The 20124-nt window shown below is 37.6% G+C and overlaps 1 protein-coding gene across 1 annotated transcript in view; it reads left to right on the top strand.

Annotated features, from left to right (window-relative positions):
* Positions 1 to 20124, top strand: part of IL1RAPL1 (interleukin 1 receptor accessory protein like 1) — a gene marked incomplete at both ends in the record, with an annotated part of 1089842 nt that overhangs the window by 465934 nt on the left and 603784 nt on the right. The window contains one exon of the mRNA XM_081223323.1: positions 4678 to 4957. Coding sequence (XP_081079449.1) covers positions 4678 to 4957 — 280 coding nt within the window. The remainder of the gene's footprint in view (positions 1 to 4677; positions 4958 to 20124) is intronic.

The following is a 20124-nucleotide window of genomic DNA, read 5'->3' as shown; positions in this document are numbered from 1 at the left end:
AATGCTTTCCCTAATCTCATTTTAATTAATTAATTTATTTATTTATTTTAATTTGGCCACACTGCGCTGCATGTGAGATCTTAGTTCCCCGACCAGGAATTGAACCCAAGGCCCCTGCATTGGAAGCAGAAGTCTTAACCACTGGACCGCCAGGGAAGTCCCTCATTTGAATATATTTATGTTATCCGAGCTATGTAGCCTTTGTCCATGAAATAGTACCTCAATATGAACTACTTGTAAAGGAATTAGTTCTGAATCTTAATTCCATCACCGTCTTCATATAATCTACAATATTATGGGTGGTAACAAAAATAAATGAATATGGTGCTTCCTACTGCCACTCCCCAGTGCAACTTCATGGCTTTATAAAGTCCCATTGACTCTGAAGGAGTATGTGCTGTATAGGAGACATCGAACTAGAGTATTTACATGGAATCTTCTCATCAGGGAAAGAGAATACCAATAGCTAACTTTCTGAGAGAGGCTTACAGAAGGATATTTTATTCTGAAAGACAGAAAAACCGATTAAATACTATTGTCCTGCAGAATTACCCAATGATAATTTAAAAATAATAAAGGTTACCTGGTAACTTACATAATAGAATTAACAGTGTCTAGAAATATGGAAATATGTTGGCTTGGAAGGACTGTTTCCAAGCCAACAGAGCTTATATACTGAAGTAAGGAAAAACTGTACATATAATTGGCAATTCTTGTCATCAAGAGTTAGGTTTTAAGTTATCACATTTTCTTTTAAGATTTGAGATGTCCCGCTGGACAAGATTAAGAAAAACATGCTTTGCAGCTATATAAGAAAAATGTCTTTATTCAAAGGAGATGCATACTGAAGTATTTTAGGAGTGAAATGTCATTATATCTCTATTTTAATTTATTTTCATATCATTTAGGGAAAAATTGTGATACATGCAGAGTGAGAATGTGTGCTAATGTGGTGAAATGTTAACAAAGGAAAAAAATAGCACTCCTCACTTATTTAATAAAATGCTTTAATTATTGAAAAAATATATGTTCATTTATTTAAATGTGTTTATCAAAATAATTTGAAGATATCTTGAATTGTTCTTTATATTATTTGCCATCTTTCCCCAAAAAAGTATTAACATGTTAATAAATTTATAGTTTACTTTTGAACATCATACATTTAGTCTAATGGTAGTAAAACTTCCTAAGCCATAGATCCTACATTTTATTTCCATATTAAAATTAACATAAAGTGTCTCTGATATCCAAGGTGCTGGTATTTCTTAATTTCACCTCTGCCTTTTCCTTGGCATGTGAATCAGAGCTGTCTGAAACTTTTTTCCCAATAGATACTAAATAAGTCTAATTTTCAGTAATATTTATGGTTTTCTTTCAACACTGTTCTCAGTAAGCATATTTTGAAAGTATGTATTAATATCTCTATCTATCCCCCAAAACACAACTCTCCTTCTGTTCTCTTGATCTAATTTGTTACTAACTTTTTAGAAATTTCTAGGCTAAGTATTTTTGCTTTTAGCTTCAAGCATTTTGCTTTACCTTACAAATCTTTTGAGAGTTTGAATAATTTCATCTTACTGTTTATACTGCTACCTTGAAGGTGTACCAGCCTTTTGCACTGGCAGTGATATCCTCTGTGACAGATGGCCTCAGTTACAATAACGTAATTCTAGAATTGTGTTATAATTCATATCATGGTAAAACAAGACAATTTCATGCTTATTGCCAGAACTATAAATGTTTAAAATAAAATCACACCTAGGATTCATTTCATGCAATGGGACAAATGTACAAAATCGTGTTGATAAATACTGCATGTAATTTTGTAACCTTGACATCTCTGTTTGTGTCCAGTTCTGTCATCCTATTTAGTGTGGTGAGCCAGCTCCGTGGCAGTCTTGGCAGGAGTGATGGTAATGACTTGGATGTTGTTGATGTCCACCAAGCTTCCAGCACAGTTACTCTAGACAGTACCTCGATACGGCTCTTCATTAGGAATCTTAGACCAAAATTTGGTAGTAAAAGTAAACTAAATTAAAGAATGGTGTGAAATTTAAATCACCTTTATTAGGAAACAGAATACTATGGTGGTAGAGAGAATGAATTCTAGGGTCATATGTAGCTGGATGAGAATACCAGAACTTCCACATATGAGCTGGTGTTGCGTTTCTTCAATTGTAAATCTTGGCATTATTTTGTTTATTTACTCAAGAATTCATTCATTCATTCAGTCCGTCAGTCAGTGTGTGTTGAGCTGCTTAGCAGGCACAGTTCTAGGCACTGAGGTTAAAGAAGTGAATTAGAAGGACCAAGTTCCTGACCTCAAGGGGCGTATGTTCTGTTGGGGAGACAGGAAGCAAGCAAAAATTGGGGTACATGATGTAACGTCAGATAGCAATGAGTCCTGTGAAAAAATATTAAAGAACAATCTGGATCAAGTGACTAGGATAAGAAGGTGGTATTGCAGGCAGGGCAGTTAGAAAAGGATTCTTGGAGGAGGTGACATATGGAGGAAGGGAGGGAGGAAGCCATGCAGTTGATTGGTGACAAAAGTTCCATGTAGAGGGAACAATGAGTCCAAAGCCTGAATGGATGTTTTTGTGAAAGGGGAATGAAAATTTGTAAACTCAGCACATAATTAAGTGCTCATCAGATGTTAGATAATATTTTAAGGTAAGAAATTTGTATAATTCCATAATTATGTGTGTTCTTTGCTCTAATATACATCTTCCTTTTCATTTTGATCATTTTCCTTCTTTTGAATTCTACATGAATTTTCCTGTTCTCAGATCCTTCAGGTTGCCCTCTTTTTAATCTCTAGTGAGTTAAACCCTGCTTGCAGTACTCAGATGCTACTGCTGTTAGAGGTCCTCTTTTCTTGGTTTTTTGCCCTTTTGCTCAGCATTTGTATACTATGAGCTATGCCAGATTGATTATGTTGCTAGAGGTTGAGCAACTGCCCTCTCTAGGCAGGAGATCCACAACTTCTCCATGATAATAATAATGGTGATGTACCTGCCCTGTGGTGACCTGTTGTTCTGTGTGTGTGTGTGTGTCTGTGTGTGTGTGTGTGTGTATGTAGGGGGGAGAGGTGATACAAATGGTGCCAAGATGCCATTTGGAAGATGGTACTTCCAGGAAACTCAGAAAGTACAATTAGTTCCCATCCCATCAGCTCCATTTCCCACCATGGTTTCTACTTTACACTTCCCCTGATGCTCCCAGAAATCAGAGCAAAGTAACCATCTACCTGCCTCTCTGGCTGTGAATCACTACTAGAGCATGACCCACTTTTGTTGTATTTCTTTCTGCCTCGTTTGGCTGTACAGCACTTATTCCTCATTTTATCTGTGTGGATCCAATCAGAGAGAAAAAAATACACTAAGTTGAGCAAGGAAAGCTTATATAAAGATTTTTTCAATGTAATAGGTTATTGGAGTAATGAAGGATTGGCTAGTAAGAAGGAATGATGTATTAGTCTGCTCAGGCTGCTATAACAAAATACCAGAGACTGGGTGGTTTACACAACAGAAATTTACAGTTTTGGAGGCTGAGAAATTCAAGATCAAGCTGCTGGCTGATTTGGTTTCTGGTGAGGGCCCTCTTTCCTGCTTATAGACGGCCACCTTCTAGCTGTGTGCTCACATGGCATCTTCTTTATAAGTAATCAGAAGGAGAAAGAGAAAGGTTGCAAGCTCTGGTGTCTCTTCTTATAAGAGCACTACTCTCTTCATAAGTGTTCTGCCCTCATGACCTCGTATAAACCTAATTATCTCCCAAAGGCTCCTCCTCCAAATACCATTACATTCAGGATTAAGCCTTCAGCATATGAATTTTAGGAGGACACAGACATTCAGTCTGTAACAAAAGATAACTGTAAAGAATAGAGGAATGGCCACCATTACCCCTAACTGAGAGCACCCAAAGAAAAGTTCCCATCCTCCCATTCCCAGAGTGAGAGCCAAACCTTACTGGGAAAATTCATGGCTTACTGAATGGCAGAAGTCACTGAGGTGGCACACCGGTAGAACTGGTTGGAAGTCTGCCCTCTGCAATTGGACAGGGACTTGCCTTCTAAGGTACCTGGGAAAGCTGTTCATGAGAAGATGTCTCACCTGAGGATCTGCTAAAAAATTACCAAGCTGCTACCGTGTATTGCAGGACCTGAGTCCTGGAGAAGCACCCACTGCAGGAGCCACGTTCTGGAAAAGCCTTGCACACTGCAAGAGCCTTCCAAGCAAGCATGCTGGAACCAGGGAGCAAACCCTTTCCTTTGAAATCTCTCTCCAGAACACTTTACTAACAAAGCATCAGTGCCAGCTAGCAAAGGAAAACTATTTCACAGGTCCAGATCCATTTTCAAAGAACAGGCAAACATGTGGATTTAGAATGAGAAGGCCATAAGCCAATAACCATCACACTGATTTAAACTAAGAATAAATATCAGCAGAAGCAAACTAGGTGATGAATATATTGTTTGTTAGTAGGATAAATTACTTTTCAGTGCCCTTCTGAGTTTTATCCATTCCTGCATAGTCTGTGGCTAGAGAAGAATCTTGTCCAATATAGATGCTCAATAAATATTGTTGAATTAATTAATGAATGAATGAACTAATTGCTTCCATTTTTCTCTAATGTTTTTTTCTTTCTCTCTTTCTCTGTCTTTTTAAACTACAGCTGATGGATGCACAGATTGGTCTGTCGATATCAAGAAATACCAAGTTTTGGTGGGAGAGCCTGTTCGAATCAAATGTGCACTCTTTTATGGTTATATCAGAGCCAATTACTCCCTAGCCCAAAGTGCTGGACTCAGTTTGATGTGGTACAAAAGCTCTGGCCCCGGAGACTTTGAAGAGCCAATAGCCTTTGATGGAAGTAGAATGAGCAAGGAAGAGGACTCCATTTGGTTCCGGCCAACATTACTGCAGGACAGTGGTCTTTACGCCTGTGTCATCAGGTATCCTCTTAATTTTGTTACTGTTGAATCAATTATATCACGTGTTGCTTTCTTATACCTAAATTTTGCTGCTATCCCGTTCACCTCAAGGTATGGTCTCAATATTTGTGTGTGTTGCTGCTTTCTAAAATTTAGAATCTAAACCATAAAAAGATGGCACTGGAATTTATATTGAGACATTATCTCTGGCTTATGGAGAAAAGAGATACCATCTGGGTATCTACTTATGTTGCCAGAAATTACTAAAGACTATGAAATAAAATTTATAGAGGAGGTGAAATGTTGCAAATAAAATGTAAGCAAAGACTTGCAGAAAGGATGCATAGTTTATTGCTAAATGGGTTGTAACATTTTGTTATTGCCCTTCACAGACAGATAGAGCACAGATACCTCTGGTTCAAACACATCTGCAAAGATGATTTAGGTAATGTGTATGTGCACAGGAAGAGGAAAGCAGCTTTGCCATGTTAGGGAATGCGAAGGCTATGTTCCAGATCATTTTATTGACTAAAAATGCTGAGTCAATACAAAAATATTTTGGGTCTCTCAGGGCCAATGCAAAAGTTAATAACAAAGCCTGTGCCCTTAATCCACAAAGAAGCCCATCACACATCTACATATCTTCGTCTGCTTTTGGAAGAGATATATGTACTTTGCTTAATGATAATGCGTTGAGACAATATCCATGTATCACATTAGCAGTTAAAAGTCTCCGTTTAAGCATTTAGCCCTTCATGGACTGTGAATGACTGTGGATGTCATTAGACTATAAGAACATTGGCAAAGCAGGGTATAGGCATATAGAGGGTGTTTTTAAATCTATTTCTTTGTGTCCGTATTTCGACTTTTATATAAAGCCAAATCTAAAGCAGTTGATTCTCAATTTGGAGAAAGTCTCAGAATCACCTAGTGTCTTTTTCAAATCAAAATTCGACTTCCACTTCTGAAATTCTCATTAGCAGCTATTACTCCTCTATCATAAGGTTTGTGTCTCCCGCTCATCATCAACCTATAAGAATAACCTTTATGGAGGGTTATGGCTACAAGTGTGTTAGGATGTTAAAATAGGTCAAAGCCAGATGAAAGTTAAACATAACTTTATCTTTTTAACGCTGACAACATATAAATTAGAGTTCATTTTGGAAAATATAAATGAATGCAAATAAAGTTCTGCTTGGGAAAAATGTGGAATGAATTATAAAAGAACAAACGCACTATTCCTTTGCCAACTCTTGTTCTTTCCCTTAAAAAAGGGAATCCAACCCTTTTATGTTTAAACATAACTCTTAATAGAAGTAAAGTTTTTGTAGGTGCATTGATAAATAATTGCCATACTAATATAGGTAGAGGGTACTGTTTGGACTGGCTATTCTTACTTGACAAATAGTTATTAGATTTAGTTTCATATCTGCTGCATTTCTTTAAAAAAACATTATTTCTGATTGTTGATGCATGTGTAGGAGGTGATTCTTCAAGATAGGCAAATGTATGTCCTCATTTATCTGAGATTAGAATTGAGCTGAATGTCCATAGTCTAACACTTAATTTCGTTATTTATTGTTGATGGGAAAATAAGGTTGTGTTTATGTTAGTAATCTGAATTTCTGAAGCACTGAAGTTGCAATTCTTTGATGTGTTTAAATATACACAGTGATCCAATGCTCTGAGAAACTGCGTTAAAATGTCTCTGAATTTATAGTTGCGGTAATGAATGAAGGTCACAAAATTTCAAGAACAGTGACATTTGCCATAAATTCGTGTGTCTGTATTCTAATGGAAGGTGAAACTAAAAGACAAACACCTTAAAGTTTTATATGTGTCAAGTGGTATTCTAGAGAAAGTGATAAACTGCAGGAAAAGATGCTTTTGTCACTGGAATTCAAGTGTTCCAATTGATTTAAAGCTAGTGTTGATCTGGCTTCCTGTTCCAATTTGGAAAGCGGTATTCAAAATCATTATAAACAGCAGTTTAAATAGAATGCCTTGGTGCTGATGACGTGAAGGGAGCCCAGGGCTGTTAGTTGAGTCACTGACATTTTGGCATGTTGTTAGCTATCAGACCACAAAACTGTCACCATTCGTTTTTAAATAATCCACTTACGAAGAGTTTTAGATGTTTGAAAATGTTAGCTGCTACTCAAAGGTTCTAGTCTTTCTGATAAGTGTTTTGGGTTATTAACTTATCAATGAAAAGTTTTAACAAGTGTTTTCATGTACAGTGTTTACACCTAAATATGTACAAGTCAATGGTGTAAATAACGGAAACACCTAAGATTACTCTCAGTGTAATGAACAAGAGCTTTCCTACTCCCATCTATAAGTAGCTATTTTGGATAGAATAATACCACATAATTCTTTGTTCCATGGTACCTGGCTTTTTACTGAATTTTCTCCTTCTTGAATGTTTATTTTATTTTTACATGAAAAAGTGAATGAAGGAGAGCTGTGTAACTATTTTCTTTTCCTTTATTGCCAGTTAAAAGAATAAGTTTACTTTTAAAAAAATGAAATTTTCCTTTCCTCTTGACTCCCGAGTTTTTAATCCTCCTCTTCCGAGTTATGCCCTATTAGCAGTTTCATATGCATAGCTAGCTGGTGCTTGTGTAAGTAATTTAATGTCCCCTAAATTGTAACATACTAAGTTGTTTGGCACACTATTTTTTGGCTAAAAGTTTATTTTGTAGATTCATATTCATGTGCAAGAAATATAGAGAGATCCCATGAATCCTTTAGACAGTTTCTCTCACTGGTAACATTTTGTAAAACTATAGTACAAAATCATAATCAGCATATTGACAATGACACATTCAAGATACAGAGCAATGCCATCACCTCAAGGATCCCTTCTGTTGTCCATATCCACCTCCCCACCCCAATCCCAAACCCCCAGCAACCACTAATCTGTTCTCCATATCTATTTTTTGCAATTCAAGTATGTTGGAGGGACTACCCTTGTGGTCCAGCAGTTAAGACTGCGCTTCCACTGCAGGGGGTATGGGTTTGATCCCTGGTTAGGGAAGTTTCACATGCTGTGTGGTGCGGCCAAAAAAAAGAAAAAAAAGACAAAAAAAAATGTTGGAATTGGGTTTTTCATTCTTGTTTGTTGTTAAGTAGTGTTACATGGTATGGACGTTGCCACAGTGTTCATTCACTCACTGAAGGACATCTGGATTGTTTCCATTTTGTGCTATTGAAAATAAATATTCTATGAACATTCATGTACATTTTTAGTGAACATAAGTTTTCATTTCTCTGGGATAAATGCCATAGAGTGAATTTGACTTGTATGACAGTTGCATGTTTAATCATATAAGAAACTGCCCACCTGTTTTCCAAAGTATCTGTACCATTTTACATTCCCACCAGCAGTATTTGAGTGACCCAGTTTCTCCACATGCTTGCAGCATTTAGTATTGTCACTATTTTCCATTGTACCCATCAGTGTATCATGATATCTCATGGTTTTAATTTGCATTTCCCTAATGGCTAATGATGGATTTTCGTGTGCTGATTGGCCATCTTTATACTTGTCAGTGAAATATCTGTTTATGTCTTTTGCCCATTTTGTAACTGGATTATTTGTGTTCTTACTGTTGAGTTTTGAGGATTCTTTGTATGTTCTAGGAACTAATCCTTTCTTGGATATGTGGTTTGCAAATATTTTCTGCCAATCTGTAGTTTGTCTTTTCATCCCCTTAACAGGCTTTTTTGAAGAGCAAAAGTTTTTAATTTTGATGAGGTCCAATTCATTATTTTTTTTCAATTTACAGATTGTGTTTTTGGTACAAAAATATAAGAACTCTTTGCCTAGTCCTAGATCCTGAAAATTTTCTCTTGTTTTTAAAATTATTGTTTTTTTGCCAAAAGTTTTATTGCTTTACATTTTATATTTGTCTCTGATCCACTTTGAATTAATATTTATATAAGGTATAAGGTTTATTTTGGTAAAGGTTTAGCTTTTTCGATAGATGTTCAGTTGCTCCAGCACCACTTGTTTAAAAAGTTTAGCTTCCTCCATAGAATTGCTTTTGCATGTTTATTCAAGATCTGTTGGGCATGTTTGCTTGGGTTTATTTCTGGATTCAGTATTCTATACCTTTGATCTATGTGTCTGTCCCTTGGCCAGTACCACTCTGTCATGGTTAGTGTAGCTATAGCTGTATAGTAGGACTAAATATCAAGTACAGTGAGTCCTCCCACTTTATCCTTCTTTTTCAAGATTCTTTTAGCTGTTGTAGGGCCTGTTCCTCTCCATATAAATTTTAGCATAAGCTTATTTATGTCTACAAAAAAGTATACTGGAATATTGGTAAGCATTGCATTAAATCTATATAGCTCAATTTGAGGAAAATTATTGTCTTTACTGTGTTGAAACTCCTAATCTGTGAATGCAGTAGGCTTCTCCATTTACTTAGGATTTCTTTTTTTGATTTCTTCATCAGCATTTTGTATTTTTCAGCATACAATCCTGTACACATTTTGTGGAATTTATACAGAATTATTTCATTTTCTTTGGTGTGTTTATAAATCATAGTGCTTTTTGAATTTCATTTTCAACATGTACATTGTTAGAAGTATGCTTGATTTTTGTGTGTTGTTCTTTCTAAAAGCATACTTTTTCAAATTACATATATAGAATGTATTTTATCTAGTATCTAGTTCCTTTGTTCAAGTCTTGATTTTCTCTTTAGAGACTAAAAAGTTCTTTCTCATTGAAAGTACATATTAAGCATCTATCAAAAGGTACTCAGTTAAATCCATTTACTCAGTCATCCATTTCAGAAATAACTACTGATCGCTAGGTAATATGCTAATGCTAGAATTACAAAGACTTTTAAAAAACATTTTTTTACCTTCAAATCATTTGCATCAGAGAAAATAAGTGTGCAATAAATTGTTATAGATACCGTGGCCACAGTTTAAAACAGAATGGGGTTCTGCCAAGATGGAGTAGCTGCCTTCCTCCCAATCCTCCCCTAACAGCTGAAAAGGCTGGATAGAACACAGCCAACAAGCAAAGCAAGTGTTGTGAAAGGTGGAAAGAAGGATTGTCTAGGAGCTTCAGGACTTGAGGAATGAGATGACCACACTGCTCCACTTGTCCCACCAGATGATGTTGGCAGGGCCTAGCAGGGAGCTAATCTTCCATCCCCTGCCTGGCGGAAGCAGGCAGCAATAATATGATCCCCATGCTATGGTAGAGTCAGCACCCATGAGTGGGGTCCTGATCTTCCATCTTTCACCCAGAGGAACTAGGCAGGAATTATATTCTTCTGCAAGAGAAGTGTCAGTGGAATATAGTGATGACCTGAGTCTCCACCCACAGCTGGCAGCATTGAGAATCTACGAGGCCCTGTGAGGCAGGGCTAGTCACTGCTAGTCTTCACCCCACTTCTCCGGTATCAGTGAGGAGCAAAGCTTCTACCATCAAAAAGGCAGGACGAAGTGGTGCGAGGTAGGGCTAGCTGGCGTCCAATTTTTGACCTTCCCTCCTCTGGTGTCAGTGGAGCCCAGTAGGAAGTGAGCTGGAGGCAACAAGGCAGGAAGATGTCAGCATGGCTGAGGAGGAAGCTGAACATACATATCCACTTGGCCCACATGTTACATTTCAACAGGAGGATTGCCTTTATTAAAAAAAATGATGAAATAGGATCCACATCCCCATAATAACTAAAATGTTCAGGATAGAGTTAAAAAAAATATTCACTGACCTGACCATGAGTCAGGAAAATTACAACATTAATGAGGAAATATACCAACAATGAGATGAATCTGACAAGGATTTTAAAACAATGATCATAAAAATACTTCAGCAAGTAACTACAAAATCTCTGAAAACCGATGGAAAAAGAGGAAAATCTCAGCAAAGAAAAATAGGTTATAAAAAGAAACAGATGGAAATTAAGCAACTGAAAAATACAATAACCAAAATAAAAACTGATTGGAAGGGTTTAAGAGTAGAGTGGAGATGATGAAAGACTGACTTATTGCTACTCTACTAAAATTTTACGTGAAAGGGCCAAAGAAATTCGAATTGCCAGATCCTTTGGGTCTCTTTTGGTTTTAACACTGACCTTTATCATGTCTACTATTAGCTCTCTGATATATAACTTAGTAAATTTCCTTGTAACACCTTTTCTTTGAATTTTCCTTAAATGCTAGTGTTTACCAGAATTTTGTTTTCAACTCTCTCCCTTTATTCTTCTACATCGGTTGCTCTCAACTTTGGCTGCATATTTGAATTAACTGGGGAACTTTTAAAAACTATTCATGCCCGTGTACCACCTCAGATCTGTTAAATCCAGATATCAGATGATTCTGTTGTGCAGTCAGCTTGTGAGCCACTGCTCCCCGATCCTTCTTATTTATTCCAGTAGCTTCACTTAATAAATACTTATTAATGACTCAGAAACTAAATCCAAACATTTTCACAAGCACCAGAAATATATTTTCACTTTCCTAATAGTCCCCTCTTCCTATTTGTCTAAAAGACACACTGACTTCAACATGTACCAAAATCTATTTTGATACTTACCTCAACAAAGCTATCTCCTCCTCAGATGTTTCCTTTCTTTTTCTGATAAATAGAATCACTATCATTCCAGTAACACTAGCTAGAAAATTATCTCTTATCATTGTTTCCTTAACGTTCTTTACCTTGCCTTAATTGCTACTAAGACCTGTCCAGTGTACCCTTAGAAATGTCTTTTGAATTCATTCTTTGTTGTTCATACTAATTTCTACTCTCCAAGTGACTGCAGTGTCCTCTCAAGTGGTTTCTCTGCCTCCAGATTTTTCCTATTTTAGTTACTGTCCCACACTGTTGTGCAATTATATGTCCACAACAGAGATATTATTTCATTTCTCTACCTAAAAGTCTTTAATGGGCCCTATCACCCAGTATGAAGTCTGAAGACTTTGCTTGGTGTACACGTCCCTTTACAACCCAGCTTCAACCTTTCATTCTAGACTTATCTTGGGTGTTTGTCTCCGTAGGCACTTTGTGCTGTGTTCTCACCATCCTGTCTGCTGTTTGCAGATTACAGTATGAATTTTCCTTACTCTTTTACTCTTTGTTCCTTCATCTGAAATTCCATTTTTCACTGCCTATCTGAAGAATATAGAGCTATTTCTTGAAGAAGATCCAGTTTATGTTTATCATCTTTCTACTTTTATCAAACTGCTCCAAAGACAATTGTTTCAGTTATCTATTATGGGGGGGAAACACCTCCAAACTAAGTGGCTTAAAACAACAACCATTTTATTTACACATGATTCTGCAATGTGGGCTGGACTCAGCTTGGTTGTTCTTCTGCTGATTTTGCCCATAGTCACTTGAGGCTGGAATCAACTAGGATACAGGATTGGCTGAGCCTCTTTCTCTCCGTGAATTCTCAGGGTCTCCTTTTCTCCACATGGTCTTTCCAACTGTCTCTCCAGCAGGATGGCCAGACATTTTATATGGCGACTCAGAATGTATGAAGACTTATCAAGCATCTATTTGCATCATGCTTACTAACAGCCCATTAGCCGAGTCTAGAGCTAATATGGGAGGAGACTTCACAAGAGCTTGAATTCCACAAGATGCGTTTTTTTGGTGGGATCACCAAAATAACAGTACAACAGAGTCTGCCCTTTGGCCCCTAGTAATCCCTGCCCTTACACATGCAAAGTACACTCACCCCATTCCTAAGACCCCCAAAGTCTTACTGTGACATCAAGATAAGGCTACAAGTCCAGGATCTCATTACCTATGTGTGAATGAGGTTCTTCATGCTTAGTTCCTTGAGTACAACCACTCAGGAGTGGCTCCTCTTGATCCAAAGGTCTGTGAGCTAGAAAGACTTGTTATCTAACCCTTACACACCCAACATTCTCTGGTCAGACAGGAATAAAATAACTAAGTTAAATAATCCTCTCCAAAATGTGTGAGAGATACAGAGCAGTAACTGAACCATAGCAATTCTAAAACCCAGCTGGGCACACGTCAGCAGTTTTTTGATTAGGGCCCAGTTCTGCTTACTGGGAGTGTTTCTCTGTAGCATCCTCTTCTTTTCCGTGACAAGTTAAGGGCCCAGAGGCCTCTTTTTTTTTTTTTTTTTTTTGGCTCAGAGGCCTCTTTTTAATTGGAACTTTATCAACAAACTAGGACGATTTCTTAAAATGCTTGTGAGCCTTTTATGTATTAAATTGTAATCTATTCCATTAAGCAGAGGCCACACCCACAAGTATATTTAAGACTGCTGTCTCTCTACTTTCGAGTCAGGGTTCTGGAAGACAGTGCACCAGGTTCTTAGACACCCCTTTGCGTAGCTAGTCTTAGTGTATGCCTCATATACCTTCATAGCTAAGTATCTCAGGGTTTTCCTCCAAGACCTTTTAAGCAACCTTCTCTGGATGATAGAGTATGCGTTGCATCCCAGACTTATTATCACTGATGTGATTTCCCCTCAGAGTCAGTGTGAGATAGTGTTGTTAGTGGGAATGCACCCACAAAATAGTTACTGAATAAAATAGTGATTGGGGTTAATGTTCTTAGAATGCCTTGTGGAAAACATTGGCATAGCCAAAATTATACCATTTTCTGATTCCTGTCATTTTCCATGAAAAAAAATAATTCCATTTCTTATGACAGCTCTTATCTGAAATTAACACCAGTTATGAACTGCTTATCCTCCATCATGACCTTTGGTATTCCAAAGCACTGTTTTATTCTCTCCCTGTAATAGACCCTCACTGTCACCAGGTGGAAGTAAACAGTAATAATATGTTAGGCCTAAAAGACCAACAAGTAACAGCTGTAGGTGTAGTAGAGATAAGTTTTCGTTCATTTTAATCTGTATGATAGACGACAATTTTAATATTTATTATTGTTTTATGTGATTATTGCTTAAAAATCAAGTCATTCTTAGATCAAAGGATAAATAATCTCAGCATCATTTTAGAAAGTCTTAAACATTTATGCCCCAAGGAGTCTCCCTTTGTTCAGGACAATCAAAGCCCATATAAATGTTTTATATCTTACCCAGAAATCTTAATGATCATATGCATATGTGTTTCAAGGACCTAATGTAGTTTCACGGTCTTGGTCTCTTAATTGTTAAACTACCTCTCTTAATTGAAACCACAGTATACCCTTGAGAATATCAGCTGTAATTTATAGGCTATAAAAAATGCAATTAAGCCTACATAAGGTAGTCCTTTAAAAAATCCATTGAAATACAATTGAAAGTCTTTAAGGTTTCAAGTCTGGATGCAGTGTCTTATAGGGCTGTTAAATTGAAATTATAGAACTGCATATCAGTTACTCTTTCTATAATCTTTTGGTGGGAACATGTGTCTCTTGCCATGATAGGCCTCAAAGAGAATTTCCAGTTTCATAATTCTGATAATTCTTGGAGATCATGCTGAGGTGGTAAATCAACCTAGGACAGATACTAAAGTTTACCCTTCTTTCCGTATCTGAGACTTGAAGGTGTTTTCTAAAGGATTGAACTATTTTTGAACAGGGCAATAATTAGCCAGATTGTTGTCTTTCTGAGTGCTTTCTTTTCAGAAACAACAAACCCAATTGTTGGAAGTAAAAGCCTAGAGCTGTGTGAATTGGCTATTCAATTTACTGATTTTTTTAATCATCCTGAAAATACATGTCTGCAACATAACAGCCATTTTTTTCCTAAATACTAAGAAGATGAAATAAATTCTGCTCAAGTGATGATGGGATAGTTTCTTAGATCACTGGATTGAGAAAAGCTTTGTCTTATCTTTCCAAGTCTTATAAGAAAGAAAGCTTTGAAAATTCTTTGAAATCAATGGTGGCAGGTTCAGGGAAGACAGAGACTAATAAATTTTCTCCAAAAAGTATCAAACTAATATGGAATAGGTTGGCTGCTGAAATATACATTTGTAAAATAATTAGGCATATAAAGGTAAATGCTGAGTTCTTACGTATCCTTTTTTTTTTTCTATTTTAGGTAAAATGAATTACTATGAGCCCTTTTCAGTCATGGCTATAACATACACATTTATCATATTTCACAAACATTACTGAATGTCTGTGATATGATATAAATGGTAATTACCTCGAGGAAATTTTAAAATTGCAAACAATATATGTGCCAGGCATAGAGGCCATTGACAATCCAGCAAGACTATTGGTGGTCATACTTTTGTACTCTATTTTTTTAAAATTCTTTTTAATATCTTTATTGGAGTATACTTGCTTTACAATGTTGTGTTAGTTTCTGCCGTACAACAAAGTGAATCAGTTATATGTATACATATATCCCCATATCCCCTCCCTTTTGGGCCTCCCTCCCACCCTCCCTATCCCGCCCCTCTAGGTGGTCACAAAGCACCGAGCTGATCTCCCTGTGCTATGCGGCTGCTTCCCACTAGCCATCCATGTTATATTTGGTAGTGTATATATGTCAATGCTACTCTCTCACTTTGTCCCAGCTTCCCCTTCCCCTAATTGCTAATGTTGGTGCAGTATGCAAAGATAAAGTGAATAGGTCTAATAAAGTAATAGCAGCTGTTCAACAAAGTTTAGGATAAGTGAAAAAGTTGAATATGAAGCTCTGGTAATCCAGGGTTCTTTCTAACTCAAATTTTGTATGTGGTTCCCAAGAAAAAAATAAGAAGACTAACCTAATGACTAGGGAAGACAATAAAGAGACTGTTCTTAGAAGGGCTCACGAAGAGCCTGTGATTTGAGCAAGACTTTGAAAAATAAACACATGGCTAGGGAAAGTGTGATGGAGAAAATTTTCCCTGTCAGAAGGGTTTCATGAAGACTAGTATAAGAAAAATTTTAAAATGATCTAGAACAAGGGTTGGCAAACTTTTTCTGTAAAGGGCCAGATGGTAAAAGTTTTAGAATTTGCAGACAGCATAGTCTCTATTGCAAATACTCAACTCTGCTGTTGTAGCAAGACAGGCACAGATGATACATAAAGGAATGAGTGTGGCTGTGCTCCAATAAAACTTTATTTGCAAAAATAGGTGGTGGATGGATTTGGCCTGCAGGCTAAAGTTTGCTGACCTCTGATCTAGAAAATACCTTGCAAACTGCAAATAGGTAAGCCAAAAGTAGAAACTGCTATTGTTATTAACAAAGAAAAAAACCACAGTCTATTCATAATAGAGTGACTAGATCAGTTTTGATGGAAAATGGGGTTTTGTAGGTGATGGTGAGAGGGATGGCTGTAAAGAAGGGTAAAACAGATGCTAAGACTTAAATGGCAGCTAAGTATAAAGCAAAGAATGGAAAGCTGAAAGCAGTTTTTCTGGAATTATCTTCTAGCAAGTATATGAATGTTTACAGAAATTGGAATGTGGAAAGCAGACAAGGGGTTTTTACAATAATTAGGGTTTGAAGTGATGGGGGCTACGGTTAGAGTATTAATGGTAGGTATAGCAAGGAAAAAAGAGTCAAGATCACTTTGGGAAGTTAAAAATACATCAGAGATGGTGCTTGATTGGATGTTGAGAGCCTGATTGAATGTTGCTATGGGAAGCAAATAAAAGGAAAAAATAGCAAGAGGCACATCTTATACTTTTCCAGTACAAACCTAAACTTTTTCACCACAAAATCTGAGGGTCTTGAGAAATAAAGTTGCCTTGACTTTAAGCCGTCACTCTAGGAAAGCCTTAAGTAGAGTTCCCACCATTGCTCCCTGACACAGCACTTGAATAAATAAAGGAAGAGGTCTGGGGTCCTTTCTAGGTTCTATGTTAGTCTACTTGTTAGTCTCTTTTCTTTTTTTTAAATTAACTAAAGTCCATACTTTGCTCAAATTTCTTTTCCTTTAAGGAGCTAATGCCCCTTAGTGGCAGAGATTTAACATCTTGTTCATCTTTGCATCTCCGATTATGCATATATGACCACTGAGATCTGAGCAAAGAAAAATGTTTTGATCAGTTGTCAGGTTTGGGGACAGGTTATTTGTATATAACAAAAATCTTAGAAGTAACAGTAGCTTAAACAAGAGAAGCTTTCTCCTCAAAGAAAATTCCAGATATAGGTAGTTCAGAGCTTATATGATGTCTGCCTAATTGTGAATTGTCTAGGCCTCAGGTTTCTTTTCTGTCTCCACTCTGTTCTCCCTGGGGGTATGGTCCTCATCCTTATTTTCCAAGATGAAGTTGTGTCCACCATATCCATGTTAGTATAAACAGCAATATGTAATGAAAGGAACAAAGAACATGGTCCTTTCCACTTTTAAGAACAAGACCCAGGGCTTCCCTGGTGGCGCAGTGGTTGAGAGTCCGCCTGCCGATGCAGGGGACACGGGTTCGTGCCCCGGTCTGGGAAGATCCCACATGCCGTGGAGCAGCTGGGCCCATGAGCCATGGCCGCTGAGCCTGCGCGTCCGGAGCCTGTGCTCCGCAACGGGAGAGGCCACAGCGGTGAGAGGCCCGCGTACTGCCAAAAAAAAAAAAAAAAAAGAACAAGACCCAGAGGTTATTTATGTCACTTCTCCTTACATCTCATTGGCTAGAACTTGTTCACATAATTACATGAAAATGTAGTGGTGACTGGGATATGTGGTTTTTACTATTAGCACCCATGTGCCTGATAACAACATAGAGGCCTATTAATGAGGATCTTAAATTCGTTTCTCTAGAAGAAAAGCCTAAGACAGGGATTCTTGTGCAAGTGATCTACTGAGGAGTGCACTCAAGAGAAAAAACAAGGAAAAGGTGAGCTTTCAAAAGTCTAGACTTGTCCTGACCCCGCAGGGAGCTGTGGAACATAAATTGCACCACAGAATTTATCCTCCCTTGAAGCAAGGGGGCAGGGCCTGGACTTCACAGTCATCTCTATCCAGGTGGCTCTTGTCATGTTAAGATGAGTCTCTGGAAAAGGGTACAGGTGTGAGCTTTGTCCAGTCAACACCCACAGCAGCTGAGGTATGGGTACAACAGCTGGTGAAGAAATTCTGAGTGGGGTACCAAAAGTATCTGCTACACTGAGGAAGAAGAGGAAGCAGATATTGAGGGGAAATTAGTAGCCAATTTTGGCACAGCCAAGAAGCACCCCTCCACATATACTGAAATGACTCAGTAGATCATTTTTGCTATGCATGCGGTAAACACTCTGTCAGTACTTGTTGAATGAATAATGCATATTCTTGAACAAACTTCTATTTTTTTTATTTCCACAGCCTTCCTTCTTTAAAATTCCCAAAAGGATTAAGAAATAGTAATATTCTCAATACTACCATACCTGTCCCCAACATATACATATGCATATGCATCCTGCCCTCAATAGCCTCTCCCTCTGCCCAGATTCACTCACAACCAATTATAGAATTACCTCATCAACATTCCTGGAGAAGAATTGGCTGGACAAATCCCTGCTCTTTCAAGTATTTCTAGTTCTGGTTCCCAGAAAATTTCTCATCATCCGGGAAATAAATAGACAACCAGCTTACTCCAATTAGGTTACATACAAACTCCATATATTCATCTTCTCTAAAGCTTAGGTGAAGAATCAGTAAGACTTTTCTCATCAGTCTCTGTGGCCTAGATTTATGCAGGTTTTACAGTGGCATTTCTGGCTTTCAGGAGGGTTTCCATTTAGTAACAGCTTCATGATATAGAATCTGAGGTTATAAAACAAAAACTTAAAAGAGGTAATTGGGGCTTCCCTGGTGGCGCAGTGGTTGAGAATCCGCCTGCCGATGCAGGGGACATGGGTTCGTGCCCCAGTCTGGGAAGATCCCACATGCTGCGGAGCGGCTAGGCTCGTGAGCCATGGCCGTTGAGCCTGCGCATCCAGAGCCTGTGCTCCGCAATGGGAGAGGCCACAACAGTGAGAGGCCCGCGTACCGCAAAAAAAAAAAAAAAAAGAGGTAATTGAACAAGCACTTAACTGATTTCATTATATCTCTCAGTTACAGATCCCCATTTTCTCCCATGAATGTCATAAAAGAGAGTCCTATAAACGAATCAGGGTTATGGAGTGAATGAGTAACATCTGAAGTATGTTCCAGTGGTTTCAGGACAATGTCTTACATTGCCCGAAAAGCAAAAAAGAGAAAAAGAAAAAGAAATGAAAACACCACTTTAAAGCAATATCACATCATTAGTTATACTTCATACTGTAGAAAAGTAGCTTAAATAAGATAGTTTATTCTCCCATGTAAAGTAAAAGATAGGCATTCCTGAACTTGTATGATAGTTTCAGGGTTTGTCAAGGCCCAGACTGCAGTGCTTAGCATGTGACTTCCATTCACAAGGTTACTCCATGGTCCTAGTGCAGCAGAAGAACTGAATTTTAAATGTTATTTAATTTGAAATAGCCACGTGTGGCTCTTAGCCTTTGTTTTGAAATGGTAACATCAAACGATTATTGGCTCTTTCCTATAATATGTTTATATTATACATTTACATTTTGCCTAGAGTCCTGTAATGTAGGTGTGGAAAGGATATTAGAACACAAAGCTAATATTTAGAAATATTGAAAATCAAGCTGGATCCTCTGACTTCATAATCACTGACGATTATAAAAATTCATTTAAAAAAATTATAATTAGGTGATGGATGTATTAATTATCTTGATGTTGGTAATCATTCCACAGTACAAAAGTATATCAAATCACCACATTGTACACTTTAAATGTGTACAATTATATTTGTCACTCCTCAGTAAAGTTTTTTTTTTAAGATTTTATAAGTTACTTATTTTCCTGATATTCCAGGGAGACTTTCCTTTATTTGCTTCAAGTAAGTAAGTTTATACAGAGTTATCATTTCAATTAACTTTGATGGAGTTGTTTTTTTTTTTTTTTTTGCAGTACACGGGCCTCTCACTGCTGTGGCCTCTCCCATTGCGGAGCACAGGCTCCGGACGCGCAAGCTCAGTGGCCATGGCTCACGGGCCCAGCCGCTCTGCGGCATGTGGGATCCTCCCAGACCGGGGCACGAACCCGTGTCCCCTGCATCGGCAGGCGTACTCTCAACACTGCGCCACCAAGGAAGCCCAATGGAGTTGTATTTGAAGAATGATTACAATAATCTGGCAACAAATTTTCACTTGATCTATCCTAATATTGAGGGTTAGGCTGTCTTTCTGGTCTTGACACTGTAAACCAATCCACTAATGGCAAACCAACCATTATTTTGCATTAAAACAGGAATATTATTTCTGTTACTGAAGA

The sequence above is a fragment of the Mesoplodon bidens genome (assembly GCF_964165515.1).
Source record: "Mesoplodon bidens genome assembly, chromosome: X".
Taxonomy (NCBI): domain Eukaryota; kingdom Metazoa; phylum Chordata; class Mammalia; order Artiodactyla; family Ziphiidae; genus Mesoplodon; species Mesoplodon bidens.
This window is presented reverse-complemented; position numbering and strand designations above follow the sequence as displayed.